This window comes from Pinus tabuliformis, chromosome J, assembly GCF_031772625.1.
Source record: "Pinus tabuliformis cultivar Carrire ecotype Pingquan chromosome J, CPIR1, whole genome shotgun sequence".
Lineage (NCBI taxonomy): Eukaryota > Viridiplantae > Streptophyta > Pinopsida > Pinales > Pinaceae > Pinus > Pinus tabuliformis.
Window position 1 is genome coordinate 66779714 of NC_142295.1, and position 15201 is coordinate 66794914.

At 39.8% G+C, this 15201-nt stretch overlaps 1 protein-coding gene across 1 annotated transcript; it reads left to right on the top strand.

Moving 5' to 3' along the window:
• Positions 1–3199: 3199 nt before the first annotated feature.
• Positions 3200–5465, top strand: LOC149225532 (flavonoid 3',5'-hydroxylase 2-like). Its single transcript, XM_089375107.1, has 3 exons — positions 3200–3575; positions 3794–4345; positions 4617–5465. Exons 1-3 carry the CDS (start codon positions 3219–3221, stop codon positions 5232–5234), a joined length of 1527 nt encoding a protein of 508 aa, XP_089231233.1. The 5' UTR covers positions 3200–3218; the 3' UTR covers positions 5235–5465.
• The last annotated feature ends 9736 nt before the right edge of the window (positions 5466–15201 follow it).

Consider the following 15201-nt stretch of genomic DNA (forward strand, 5'->3'; position numbering starts at 1 on the left):
TTTCTTTCTCACTTTCTTTGCTTGGAGGGGGGCTTTCTACATGCACTAGGTCTTCATGCTCCAGATTTGTTGGGTTGATCTGTGCGCTTGATGTCCCTTGTACGTTTGCTTCCTCTTCTTGGATGATTTTGGAGCTGCTTGGCATCCCTGTTTCCTCTTCCTGGATGGGTTTTGAGCTGCTTGTCGTCCCTGATATCCTTCCTTTGCTAGGGCCCTTTTTTGGATTTGTTGTTTTCTGAACTAGGGTCCATTGTTCCTCTTTTTGTCTGTCTGTTTGCTCTTCTACCTTCTTCTTACAGTGCTTCGCGAAGTGTCCATGTTCGTGGCAGTGTCTACATTTGAACGGAAGCTGTTCATAGTCCAGTTCTTGAATGTGCTCCCAGCCTGCTACTGTAAGTTTGATTGCTTCCGGTAACCCCTCCTCCAGATCGACTTCAACACATATTCGAGCGCATGAATACTGATCTTTTCTTACAGCTCTGTCGATGTATTTACCCAATGCATTGCCGATGTTTTCAAGGGATTTTTGGTTCCAGCAGTGGAGAGGCAAGTGGGGAAGTCTCACCCATACCGGAACTGCTGAGGGGACATCCTGGGTAGGGTCGAAGTCTGGGGACCATTTATTCAGATACAGGCCCTGCGGTCCCATAAAATATGGCCCATTTCTGAATATTAGGCTTCTGTCTTCCGGATTATCGAACACAAAGACGAAGTATCCTTTCCCGACGAAGTAGCTTTTCACACCCTCCTTGATCAGGGGGCTCCAGTTTCTCTGAGCCCAATCTTCTACTGACTTTGGTGAAGGCCAAAGGCCTGTGAACTGTCCAATAAGACCTCTCTCTGCCAGGTTTAGTGCTGCTTTACACGTCTCTTCCTCTGAAAGGGCGACTGTGGGGATCTTCTCCATCCTCTTGATGAACTTTTGCTGGGCCACCGATGGGGCTCTCTTCGAGCAGGCTTCGATCATTGCTTTGAAAGCTAGGACCTCCGCAGGGGGGGAAGCGCCCCCATTGGAGTCCATATTCCCCGATGAAAAGGTCCTCAATCAGAACGCAGGGTCGCAGCAGCCTCTGAGGCGCAGATCTGCGGAGCAGGAGGGAGCAGGCCCTCTGCAGCAGCCAGGGGCCGGACGGCCAGCAGCTTTGCGCAGCGCCGGCTAGGTCAGGGCCGCAGCGAAAAGATCACTGTGTGTAGAGAAGTTATAATTTTAAGTTGTTGAGTATTCACTATTTATCAAATAAAATTTACTATATCACATAAAAATATTTATAATGTTTATACCATAGTTACCAAGTTCGCCCAAATAAGGAAAAAAAAAATGGAAATTTGTCAATTCGATATGATTCCGATATTATTTATTGAATACGATATTATTTATTGAAATTCTATTGGGTTTTAAGATAAATGGTCAATTGATTAAATAATACTCAAATTATTGGCAGAGGAAGAGAATGGCAGTATTTGCACAATGATAAAATATTACTCCCAAAATCTTGGTAGTTTACTTAGACACAAAATGGCAGTATTTACACAACGATGAAATATTACTCCCAAAATCTTGGCAGTTTACCTAGACAGACAGATTATTCATTCAAGAACATAGCAAACCAATGACAATATCTACACAAATAGATAGTATTGGGATGGAGTCTATGCAAAAGGAAAGAAATTAGAAAATCAGAGTGGAACCTAAAAGCCTAGAAAATAGGAAAGGGAAAAATATGTGGTAGTGTGTTAATTTGTAATAGGGTACTAATTTTAAAAAGAGTGATTGATTTCTAAATATGTTATTAGGAAGGATTTTAAATAAATAAGTTTTGAAATTAGAAAAGTATTGTATATTTAATATTGGAAAGGAATAAAAGTTTTGAAGGGGATGGTTAAGATTGACTTTTAATTTAAAAAAAATTAAAAACAATTAAGTAAAAATTATTGTTTTTATAAAGAGGAAAGTTTTTTTCCTAATTAAATTTGAATTCAAATTTGGAAACTATAGTTTTTTAAGATGTATAATATCTAATTTTTTTCGAATTAAATTTGAATTCAAACTTGGTAACTATAGTTTATCCATTTTTATATTAAAAATACAATTTAATCAATAAAATAATAATAAATAGTGCATTATCTCCCCCGTCTTCGCGAAAAGTACAACACCAAGCCAAATTTATTTGTTCACTTGTGTAAATAAATAAGCAGTGGCCGTCATTTTTGACATGATTTCATGGCTTATTTTCCATTACCAGCTCACTATTGCTGCAACCGGGACAATGCAGTAAAGGAACAACGGTGTCATCTATGAATACGAAGTGCGGAGAAGAGGTGTGCGCACTTTACAAATGGGCTGCATGCATCTGTCATTTTCGATGTGGGACCCCAGAAAGGAGTCGTGACTGTTACCTCCAAGTTTCTTTTTTTTTTATCGGTTTCTGATATGACCGTTCGTGTGGGGTCTGATATATATTGGTGGCCAGAATGGAATTTGATTAGCAAATGTTAATATTTTTTTTTAAAGATTATTAATGATTAAAATCACTCATATTTGAATGGTTATTTTAATTTGAAATTTTGTAAACACACAATTCTGCAATTTTAGTTGATATTTTTTTATAAAATTTGCTTGTATTATTTAAATTATATTTTTAAATAAACAAATAAATTTAAGATTTTAACAAACTTATAAACATTAATATTTATTCACTTTCTAAATAAATTTGAAAACCTTATTAATTACTCATTGAATTATAAATAAAAATTCAAAAACATCTTTTTGAAAAACCTTAAAGAAATAGCCTATTGAGTGGACAAAATGATAATTATTTTTTACATTTTCGGATTGATATATATATATTTTACATCACAATAAAAATGATTTTATATGTTATTATTTAAATATGAAAATAAATTTAACAAAGTGGAAACATTAATATTTTTCAATTTCGCAATAAATTTGAAAACTTTATTCAATTTCTAAATGAATTTGAAAACTTTACTCAAAAGAGGCTTACTGCGCAATGCCATTGATATTTTATTGCAGGAAGACGCATTGAAATATTGCGTCCATCGGTAGACGGAAAAAATGGCTATTGAGAGGTAGCTGAACATGAGGTGCACAGCTAACGTGCACGTGGTGGTCGTCCACCCAACTAATGACAGACTGGAAATTCTCTATATAGATAACACTCGCAGGTACGCAGAGGCACTGAACCAGTCATCGAGACATGGATTCCTTGAATTTGAACGAGTTTATGTTGTGGGTTCTCTCTTGGCTTGCTCTTTACATTGGATTTCGTTATGTTTTGAGATCGAACTTGAAGCTCAAGAAGAGGCGCCTCCCGCCGGGGCCATCGGGATGGCCAGTGGTGGGAAGTCTGCCATTGCTGGGAGCGATGCCTCACGTTACTCTCTACAACATGTATAAGAAATACGGCCCCGTTGTCTATCTCAAACTGGGGACGTCCGACATGGTTGTGGCCTCCACGCCCGCTGCAGCTAAGGCGTTTCTGAAGACTTTGGATATAAACTTCTCCAACCGCCCGGGAAATGCAGGAGCCACGTACATCGCCTACGATTCTCAGGTGCTCATTGTACCCTGGTTGTACGTTTTTTTTTTATTGAATTCTTCCCGTTTTCGTGGAAATTCTTGCTTGTGGAATGCTTGAAAATGCCCTTTCAGAATGTCATTTCAGTTAAATTTTCCTTCAGCAGCTGCCTGTGATGGATTAGATTGTAAAACTTTTTCGGAATGTGCGCCTCTTAAATCATTTTCTTTCTTAATTTTTATTTTCCCTTTCAGGACATGGTGTGGGCAGCGTATGGAGGACGGTGGAAGATGGAGCGCAAGGTGTGCAACATGCACATGTTGGGAGGAAAGGCGTTGGAGGATTGGCAGCCTGTAAGAGACGCGGAGATGGGCTTCATGCTCCGGAATATTCTCAGTCACTCGCAGCGCGGAGAGACGGTGAATGTCCCGGACCTCCTGAACATCTGCGCCGCCAACATGATCGGCCAGATCATTCTGAGCAAGCGCGTGTTCGAGACGGAAGGGGACGAGGCCAACGAGTTCAAGGACATGGTGGTGGAACTCATGACCTGCGCTGGGTACTTCAATATCGGAGACTTCATTCCATCGGTGGCGTGGATGGACTTGCAGGGCATCCAGCGGGGTATGAAGAAGCTCCACAAGAAATGGGACGCACTCATACAGAGGATGATAGAGGAACACCAGTCCACGGCCAAGCAACGAGCGTCTAACCCCGATTTCCTAGACGTTGTGATGTCTCAGAGAGACAACTGCGATGGCCAAGGCGGGAAGCTCTCCGATGTTCATATCAAAGCTCTACTGCTGGTAATGTTTTGAATATTGATAACGTTTTGATGATAGGCCAGGATTTCGCTTAGAGTATGCTTTAGAACCATTTCACTAATCCAGTTTTTGCCACCATGGTTTAGCATTAGGATGATTAGATATGATCATGACAATAAGGAAATCTATTACACAATGCTATTCGGGAAATCTTCTACTTTACACATTGGTAAATATTGTGTAAAAATTATAAATTATTGTTCATCCATGCATTTGTCTCATGGCATCAATCCATACATTCTTTGTTTTGCAGAATTTATTCACAGCAGGAACCGACACGTCCAGCAGCGTGATTGAATGGACATTGGCGGAAGTAATCAACAACCCCAAGTTACTGAAGCGGGTGCATCAGGAGATGGACACGGTGATCGGGCGTGAGAGGAGACTGAAGGAGTCGGACCTTGCGAACCTGCCCTACTTTGTTGCCGTCTGCAAAGAGGGATTTCGGAAGCACCCGTCCACACCGCTCAGCCTCCCGCGCGTCTCCACCGAAGCGTGCGAGGTTGACGGTTACTACATTCCGAAGAACACTCGGCTAATGGTGAACATCTGGGGAATCGGGAGAGATCCGGAGGTGTGGGAGAAGCCGGAGGAGTTCAATCCTGAGAGGTTTGTGGGTTCCAAGATCGATCCTCGTGGCAATGACTTCGAGCTCATCCCGTTCGGGGCAGGCAGGCGCATCTGTGCAGGTACTCGCATGGGGATTACGATGGTGGAGTACAATCTGGGGTCGTTGATCCATGCTTTCGATTGGGATGTGCCACCAAACCAGGAGGGGCTCAATATGGACGAAGCATTCGGCCTGGCCCTGCAGAAGGCCGTGCCTCTCGTGGCCAAGGCCTCTCCTCGCCTTCCTCTTCATCTCTACTAATTACTGATATGCCTGCACCATCCAAAAGTTGTTAGTGTCAAAAATAATGTCAGTTCCCCGTTACCGTTTGCCTACTAGTTCAATATATATATATATACCTGTATAATGTGCACTTTACTTTCAAATTCCCTTGAAGGTGTATAATGTGCACTTACTTTCAAATTCCCAGGGGAGTTTGATTATGTACGAATGGATTGTTTTATGTGGGTTTTTTCGACAAATGAGATGTTTTTTAAATTTACGTTTATGGGCAGTGGATCATATCAAAGGGATAAGCAAATGTCAACTTCAAATTCTATGATAGATTTTATCTGTTCAATTAGTTGTCGAAGTGATAAACAAATTTTATCGATATTGTCAATCAATTTTATTAAATTATTATCCTGCAGTTGGCAGATATAACACATTGGATATGCATCGACTATTAATTAATCAGCTGTTGACAAAAAAATTTAAACAACTATTTCCAATGAATTATATTAAATTATTATCCTGCAGCAAGCAGGTATAACGCATATAGGTATAACACATTAGATATGCGGTATAACGCATATAGGTATAACACATTAGATATGCGTTCTATAATGCATATAAATATAACACGTTGACCAAAAAATTTAAACAACTATTTCCAATGAATTTTATTAATTATTATCCTGCGGCAAGCAGGTATAACGCATATAGGTATAACACATTAGATATGCGTTGTATAAGGCATATTACTATTTCCAATGAATTTTATTAAATTATTATCCTGCTGCAAGCAGAAGCAGGTACAAGGGATATAGGTATAACACACTAGATATGCGTGGTATAATGCGGTGCTAAGAATGCGAAGCCCGTTAAGTATTTAAATAATAGCTATTAAATCAACTATTCCCTATTTAGTTTGTAGTTATTATATTGCTATTCGCGGATCTTTATAGCTGTAACATCCCTATTCACGATTATGGTGATTATTTCCTATTTAGCAATTAGCGTTATTACGTTATGCAGTATATTACAAATTATTCCTACTTATATTAATGTCTTTAATTATAGATTAGCACGTAATTAATTAAAGTACCGTCGTTGATTTTTAGCAAGGGAATTGATCTTGCCGTGCATTTCTGAATCTAGACATTCACGGGAAGGGAAGTTGGTGGAAAATATGAAATGTTTGGAGTCAATTTGAACTTCTCAAATATAATTACAAGTAAGTATTAGCTATTACGCAGTATTTATTAAATAGTGATAATATCATATATACTAAATAGTAATATCTCAAAGTAAGTATTATATTATTCTAAATATATAGTTACAAGTAAGTATTAACTATTATGCAGTGTTTATTAAATATTGATAATATCATATATATTAAATATTAATATTATATTATCTAATTTAGTATGGGAAAGTGGTAGTATGGGAAAGTGGTAATTTTATTTTAAAATTAAAAGAAATAATATTTTTATTACTTTAGAATTATATTTTTAATAAAAGAGTATTTTATTTGGGTAAGTTTATGAAAATGTAATTTATAATTTTATACATTTATAATTTTTATTTATTTATTTCTAATTTATTTATTTTATTGATTCCTCTAAACATGAAAAAAGTATTTTTAGTTAAAGTAAATACCAAAAATTAATCAATAATTTCATAATTTTAATAAAATCAAATACCAAAAGTTAATTAATATTTTCATAATTTTAATAAAGTTAAATATAAAAAATTGATTAAGTAAAATTATTTTCAAGTTAAAAATAGTAGCTTTAATAAAAGTAAATATCAAAAATTGATAAAGTAAAATTATTTTAAAATTAAAAATAATAGTTTTATTAATTGAAAATTATAATTTTAATAAAAATTAATAGTAAAATTGGAAGAAAATGATGGAAAGAGAATAGTCTAATGTGGACGACTAGGGTTTGCAGACGGCTAGGGTTTGCAGACGGATGATAGGAGACGAGCGCGGGAGAAAGGAACGTCCAAGAGGATAGGCCGGGGAGACGAACCGCGCCTCAACTGCATTTCAGAAAAATAAATCTTCTTCAGCAAAGCTAGGGTAAATTTCTAAGAGACAAGAGCTGAGCGGGAAATGGAAAACCCAAAGGGGAGGGGAGAGATCCCCTCCTTCAAAAACGTGGTAACAGGGGAGACCAGCGCAAGCGGCATGCAGCATAACCAGAAGGAAAGCTACGCCCCAGTGATGGGAAACCTGTGGCAGAAAAGGATGGGAGGAAAATGCCTACCTAGGGCACAAAAACAACCAAGATATGTCATTCCCTGCAACAAACTTGAGGAATACAACTGTTACATGAAAGACCATGCCCTGATATGCAAATTCATAGGCTATTGGCCTTCGGAGAAAGAGTTATACAGATGGATAGATCAGAGATGGAGACCTAGAGGTCACATAGACCTGAAGTTGGGAGCAAAAGGGTTTTTCACAGCTATCTTCACGAATCTGGAGGACAAGAACAGGATCTTTGAAGAAGGACCGTATTTCATGAACAATGCAGGCTTGTTCATGAAATACTGGGAGGAAAGATACAACCCAGAGAAGGAAAAATTGCTGGAAGCCCCAATCTGGGTTAGGCTGTTTGGACTTCCCGATGAATTCTGGGACCCGGAAATTCTGGAAGGAATAGGGAACTCAATCGGGAGCTTTGTTAAAATCGCAGAAGCTACGAAACGAGGAAAATATAATTCATATGCGAGGATCTGTGTTTACATGAATCTGGCAGAGCCCCTCCCAGAAAGTATCGAGCTGGAATATCATGATGAAGTTTATCAGCAGCCAATAGACTACGAACACATCCCGTTTAGATGCCGCAAATGCCATGAATATGGCCACCTATACAGGCAATGCCCGCTGAATAAGGAGGAGGAATCACAAAGAAGCCAGGAGGAACATCAGAGAAATGCAGAAAAAATGGAGGAGACAGATAGGGGTTTTCAACAGGTTACAAGGAGAAGGAGACAGAGCAAGGAGGGACCAAAAACCCAAACACAAGAAAAACCCAGTCACACAACAAGTCAAAACAAGTTTCAGGTGCTTCAGAGCGAAAACGAGGACTATGAAGTAAATCTGGAGGACGACGAGGACCCTGGGAACACTCCAATGGAAATCGCCGGTGAAGATAAAGGAAAGGATGCGAACTCAAGAAAAAGCATTGGAGACCGGACGGAAGGAAAGGTGGAAGATACAGCAATGCAATCCCAGATGGATGTGGAAAACCAAGTCGAAAGTGAGGTTGAAGAGGAGAGAATCATGAAACAGCTAATTCAGGAATGGAAATACCTAGATAGCAGATTTATACCGGAAAAGCAGAAACAACTGTATAAGGAGGTATTTCAGAAATATAAAGAGAAAAAAGGGGAGAACTTGGACAAGCAGATAATGATAGGAAACGAACAGGGGAATGGACAGACGGGAATGGACGGCTCTGGCAAAAACAGTAGGAAGAGGGGCCGGAAAACGATGAGCGAAACTATCCAGACTGTGGGAGAAACGTTGATAAACTCAGGTAAAGTGATACCTCTGTCAGAGGTATTCTTCCCCTCCTACCAAAAGTTTTAAATGATTGTTATTAGCTGGAATATTAGAGGCCTAAATAGTAAGGGTAAACAAAGGTATATGAAAGAGAAACTGAAAAAAGAGAAACCTAGCATCATGATTTTACAAGAGACAAAAATTTCAGTTCAACAAATTGAAGGAATAATTGACAAAAATAAACTGCATTATGAAGTTATGGGGCAAGATGCTATTGGCTCTGCAGGAGGTATTGCAATTTTGTGGAATCCAAATGATATCATCTTAGATAGCTGGACCAGCATGAGCAGAGTCCTTACTGGCCTAGGTAGGATAGTAGGAACTAAGGAACAGGTTGTTATTTCAGGGGTTTATGGCCCCCCTTCCCCAGGGGAAAAAGAAAATTTTATAAACAGTTTGAAAACCATCCGCAGATTATATCCAGAAGCTGCTTGGGTCATAGGTGGCGATTTTAATTTAATCAGATCCTTAGAAGAAAAGAAGGGAGGGATAAGGAAGATGGATCACTTCATGGATAAATTCAATGAAATGATAGAGGATTTAAGGTTAGTAGACATTCAGACCATTAATGGGATATGCACCTGGAACAATAGGAGGGGGGGTAAAAACCAAATTGCTTCAAGGCTTGACCGATTCCTAGTATCAGAAGCTGTCATGAATAAGGATGTTTTTGTCGAAGCAAAGATCATACCTTCCCTGGGTTCTGATCATTGGCCGATTAGACTAGAGGTGGATATTAAAGGGAATCGCGGAAAAAGACCTTTCCGATTTGAAGCCTTCTGGTTAAGGGACCCAGAATTCATCAAGAAAGTTGAAGGATGGTGGAGGCAAAGTACTATTCAGGGCAAAGGAAAAATGCACACGTTCCAATTAAAACTGAAGGAGCTGAAAGGGAGAATCAAAAAATGGAACAAGGAGGAGTTTGGTAATATTATGGAAGACAAACAAAAATTAGAAGGGGAAATGGAATCTCTCCAACAAAAGATGATAATGGAAGGCAGAACAGAGGAAAGTATCAGCAAAGAAGGGGTAATACTTGGAAAACTAGAAGAAAGACGGAAGCAGGAAGAGGTCCTCTGGCGACAAAAATCAAGAATAAAGTGGTTAAGGGAGGGGGAAAGAAACACTAAATTCTTTCATCAGGCCATGATCAAACATAGACAGAGAAACAGGATTCTATCCATCAAAGACAAGAATGGTAATAGAGTGGTTGAGCAAGCTGAGATTGAACAAGTCCTTATTGAACACCATAAAGGAATTTTAAATGAACCGCAAGCCGATCGAATGCAAGCAATTCAGGAAATATGTTCGGCCATCCCGCGCTTAGTCACAGAAGACCAAAATAAGGCGTTGATGAGAGCTGCCACCTTAGAAGAGATAGAGGAAACTGTGAAAGCAATGAAGAAAGGTACTGCTCCAGGCCCGGATGGCTTTACAGTGGATTTTTACCAGGCGGGATGGCACTTCCTGGGGAAAGAGATTCTGGAGCTGGTAGAAGAGTCCCGGATGAACCAGAAGGTATGGCCTGCCATTAACTCCACTTTCTATGCTTTAATTCCTAAAGGTGATAATTTGGAAGACGCCAGTGGTTTCAGACCTATAGCGCTGTGTAATGTTATTTACAAGATTATAACATCCATGATTGCCAAGAGATTAAAACCTCTTCTGGACAAATTAATATCTGCTGAACAAACAGGTTTTGTTGAAGGAAGGCAGATCCTTGATGGTCTGGTTGTTACTCAAGAAGTTATTCATTCCTTAAAAGTAAAAAAGCAAAAGGGTATGATGATCAAATTAGACTTGTCAAAGGCATATGATAGACTAAATTGGAACTATTTGGAAAAAGTCCTGGAAAATTTTGGTTTCAACAGGAGATGGATTGACTGGATTCATAGCTTGATTTCTTCTCCAAACTTTTCTATTCTTGTTAATGGAACCCCCTCGAAAACATTTAATGCTTCTAGAGGTATTAGACAAGGAGACCCATTATCTCCGTTTCTGTTCATTCTGGCTGCTGAAGGGCTGGGTCGCTTTATTAAAAAAGAAAGAGAAGCAAACAGAATAAAAGATCTTAAGCTATGGGGAAATAATCTGCCCTTAACTCATCAACAATTTGTTGATGATATTATGTTGTTTGGAGAACCAACAGTCAAAGAAGTAAGGCATCTCAGAAGAATCTTGGATCTATTTGCAGAGGCTTCTGGTCTGGAAATCAATAGAGATAAATCCTGTGTTTTCATATTTAACACAGTGGATCAGGTCAAAACCCACCTCATAAGACTATTGGGCTTTAAGAGAGGAGAACTACCTACGAAATACTTGGGCAATATTTTGGACTTTACCTCCAAAAAGATGAAAAACTGGCAAGGAATCCTGGATAAGCTGAGTAACAAGGTAGCAAATTGGGCATTCAGAGCTTTAAACATAGCTGGCAGAATAGTCCTGGCTAAATCAGTCCTTCAGGCTATCCCCATCTACCCTTTATCGATAATGGCTGCCCCTCTAGGAGTTTGCACAAGAATTAGAGAGGTCATCAGGAATTTTATATGGAGAGGGACTGATCAGAAGAAAAAATGGGCATTAGCTTCCTGGAGTCAATTAACTGAAAGAAAAGAGAAAGGAGGATTGGGGTTGAGGGATCCTGAGATTCTCAACAGAGTTCTGGGAGCGAAACTCTGGTGGCGCTGGCTTAGGGGGGGCAATGATCTTTGGAAAACCATATGGAAAACAAAATACAATATGCCTGATTCTGCAGTTGAGATCTTAAGGCAGAGAGAAACTCCCAAAGGGTCTACAATTTGGGACCTAGCTCGTCTGAACAGGGATTTGGTTGAAAAGCACACCTTCTGGGAGATCCGAGGTGGAGAAGAAGCAAATTTCTGGGAAGATAGGTGGCATCAGAAAGAAAGACTGAATAGAATTCAGGGACTCCAACAGATTCGAGACAGAATAGGAGGAGATAGAACTTATGTCAGAGACTATTGGAGAGCTAATGACCCAGAAGAGAGCTGGAGAATATGGACTGACCCGACGGAGTGGGACAGAGAGCTCAGCCAAGACCAGCAAGAAGCCTACAGAAAGGAGGTAGAATCCAGGAAGATTAAAACCCGCAATGGCAAGGACATCCTTAGGTGGGGGAATTCTATGAAAGGCTCGTTCACCACCAAGGAGGCTTACTATATAACCGTTTCCCAAACTGGAGGTGAAGAGAATCCAGACTGGAAAATTATATGGGAAAGAAATTGGTGGCCGAAAGTCTCCATATTTATATGGTTGGCATCAAAGAATAAGATCTTAACCTGGGATCGAATACAAAAAAAAGGCTTCAATGGCCCATCGAGATGCTGTCTGTGCAACACTGATGGGGAGACCAGAAATCACCTGCTGATAAACTGTCCATTTGCAAGGACTTTGTGGAGGAATGCTAAACGTACCTTTGGCAAACCCGAAATTACCCCCAGTGAATTCAACGAGCTGGTTTTTCAATGGAATAAGGAAATATTTCAGTGTAAAGTGGTCAGAAGAGCGTGGGATCTCATTTCAGGGTTTGTTCTTTGGATGATCTGGAAGGAGAGGAATCGCAGAATATTTCAGAACATAGCAAAAGAACCGGAAATAATTTGGGAAAGAGCAGTCAAGTTAATGCGGGAAACAATCCTGGTTGATAAATGGGTGGGGGAGGATTGGAAAGCCAACCAGGTTGAGGAAGGGATCCTGAACAAATTAAATCTAAAGTTTGAGATGGTCCATCACAAACAAACCTCCAGACAGGAAATGCGGACTCAAAGCCCTGATAAATTCAGCTATCCCAGAGGAAATTTCATAAAATTAAACTTCGACGGGGCCTCGAAGGGGAACCCGGGCGAAGCTGGCTTTGGAGGTATTTTCCGAGACAGCAGCAATCAGGTACGGTGGATTTTCGCAGACTGGGGAGGAGAAATGACAAATAACGAGGCCGAGTTCTGGGCTCTTCATCAGGGTCTGCGGATTGCGGTAAGAAATGGTTACACTAATTTAGAAATTACGGGAGATTCTCAGATTGCGGTGGAAATGCTGAAGAAGCTCAGCAATGGCCAAAGCTGGGAGAAGGTTACAAACAGTTGGCGTACAGCGGGAATTGTCCAGGAAATCGCTGACCTTCTGAAAAGAATTGAATATAGGATTATAAATCATGTTAGAAGGAAAGGGAATCAGGCGGCTGATTTCTTAGCAAATTGGGGATGCAGAGGCCGCGGAAGCACGGTGGATACTCAATGGAGAGCGGTGTGTGGAAACAGGGAGTGGAAGGACCTGGCAGCTATAATCAATGCAGACCATGATCAAGCCACAAGCGGAGATACGAGGATCGATGAGCTGGAGCAATAAGAGGACGTGGAGTCTCCGAACAACGAACCTTGTTCATTCGGGGCAGAGATGGGATATGATCACAGGTAGCAGAGCAGTACAGGGGCGGCGCGCGTGGGGGACGGCCCTAGATCAAAACCAAGGTGAAGATATAAATGATCGCAATCCTAGAGGAGGTGGGAACGGTCTGTCAGACCTCTTGATAGCGGGCATTAAACAAGAAATGATGGCCAAATGCAACGTCACTCTGGCAAGTAACCGGCGGCAAATGAATTCCGACCCGAAGGTGTACGCTGAGGATAAAAATCTAATATATACCCAAATGGGGGAGGAGAAACAGTCATTCAGCTGTTTCCAAATTGGGAGAGTTGCGGATAGTTCTGTTGAGAGACATCAACCCAAGAGAAAGGCTTCCGAGTATCAAAGATTTCCCTGCAGCGGAACAGTGGGCAATATGGAAACAAGGCAGAAATCCAGAGAGGCAGAGGAGAAGCATAATTCATCTGTGGAGGATAAGAGCCGGAAAGGGAAAGGAATTATGAAGGACGACCAACAGACTGAGATCTGGGAAATCGAAGATGAATCCGAGGAGGAGCTGCCCCGAGGGGAAGGGAAGGTGAGGTCCTTCTATCAGGACAGGTTTGCAGGCGAAGAATGTCAGCATATGGAAAACGACAACCCTGCTCCGAAGGAGACGACAGTTCGTCGTTACGGCATGAGAAAACGAGCGATGAGCCCTGACAAAGGTGCGGACCAGAGCAGGAAGAGGGGTCGTGGACAGGGAAGGAGGATGCAGGAGAAAGGGGAGAATTCTGGGCAAGATTCGAAACCCGTTAAACCGCCAAGGAGGACGGTGAATCATAGAGTCCGGCGAGCTGAAAGGGCCTACCAGCGAAACACAAACCCGGCAGTCAGAAGAGTCATGCAGTTCCTGGAGGAAGAGTCCCTCCAAGACCAGTCTGAGGATGAAATGGAGGATTGGGAGTTTCTGCTTCACGATCCAGGCCATACCAGGGGACGAATGTCCTTATTCAAGCAATCCTTGCACATATACTGGGTTATGAAGAGGCTGATGGCAAAAGCCCTTGAACAAGTAGCCAAGGAGATGGTCGAGTTAGCTAAGGGAGATCCGGATCTGCGCAGAGAATTGAGCTACATTCGCATTACGATGGCGAAACAAGAGGAAAAGATGGACACTATTCTTCAGCTGCTGAAGGGGAATCAACATGATGCAGAGCGAGAAGCAAGTCCGCCTCCAGCTATGGATAATGCTTGACACGAGATATGTTTAGGAAATCCCATAATCTTTATAGTATCAGTTTTTTGTCTGATTTAGATAGAGACATATACTTCTTGCAGAATAGTAGTATGAGAAAATCTCAGGATTGCCTTGTTTATTTAGCTAAGATTATCAGATTATGGGCCTACTTCTTTTGGGCAGCTATCAAAAACTATAGATGGTTTAAGTACCCGGTTTCCCCATGTGGGCGGGTCTTCAATATTTTTGATACTATGTAATGGTTTATTTTCTATCCAGTAATAGAAAGGGTTCCACCTCAGCTTACAAAAAAAAAAAAAATTAATAGTAAAATTTAATCCTTTAATGTTTTTGTTTTTTCTAAATGAAATTTAGTATTACAATATATTTTGAAAGAAAAGGGATAAAAATCATAATTTAGTTTATATAGATTTAATAACTTAAATTTACCATTTATACAATTTTTAACTAGAATTTTTTTTTGAATATAGGTTCAAAAAATAATAAAAATATTACTAGATAAAAAATAGGCAAAAAAATAAAAATATGCTTGGCTAATTTATCCATGAACTACCCCACAATGAGCCTCTTCACCAAACACCTTAACATCAATTGTTCTATATTTTATAGATTGAAGCTAAACAAAATTAGAATATAAATTATATAAATTCAACAATTCAAAATTATGATTTCCAAATTTTTTAACAAAAAATAATTTAAAATTCATTAAAAATGTGTATTTAAAAAAAATATTAAATACACTAAAATTTATAATCAGATTTAAAAAATAAGAATATTAAAACATTAAATTTCATATAAAAAATATT

Bases quoted from the DNA above. Each gene is read 5' to 3' on its own strand.
- LOC149225532 (XM_089375107.1), top strand. From the start codon at position 3,219: ATGGATTCCTTGAATTTGAACGAGTTTATGTTGTGGGTTCTCTCTTGG. The intron at 3,576-3,793 runs GTGCTCATTGTA...TTTCCCTTTCAG, and splicing joins ACATCGCCTACGATTCTCAG to GACATGGTGTGGGCAGCGTA. The intron at 4,346-4,616 runs GTAATGTTTTGA...TTTGTTTTGCAG, and splicing joins ATATCAAAGCTCTACTGCTG to AATTTATTCACAGCAGGAAC.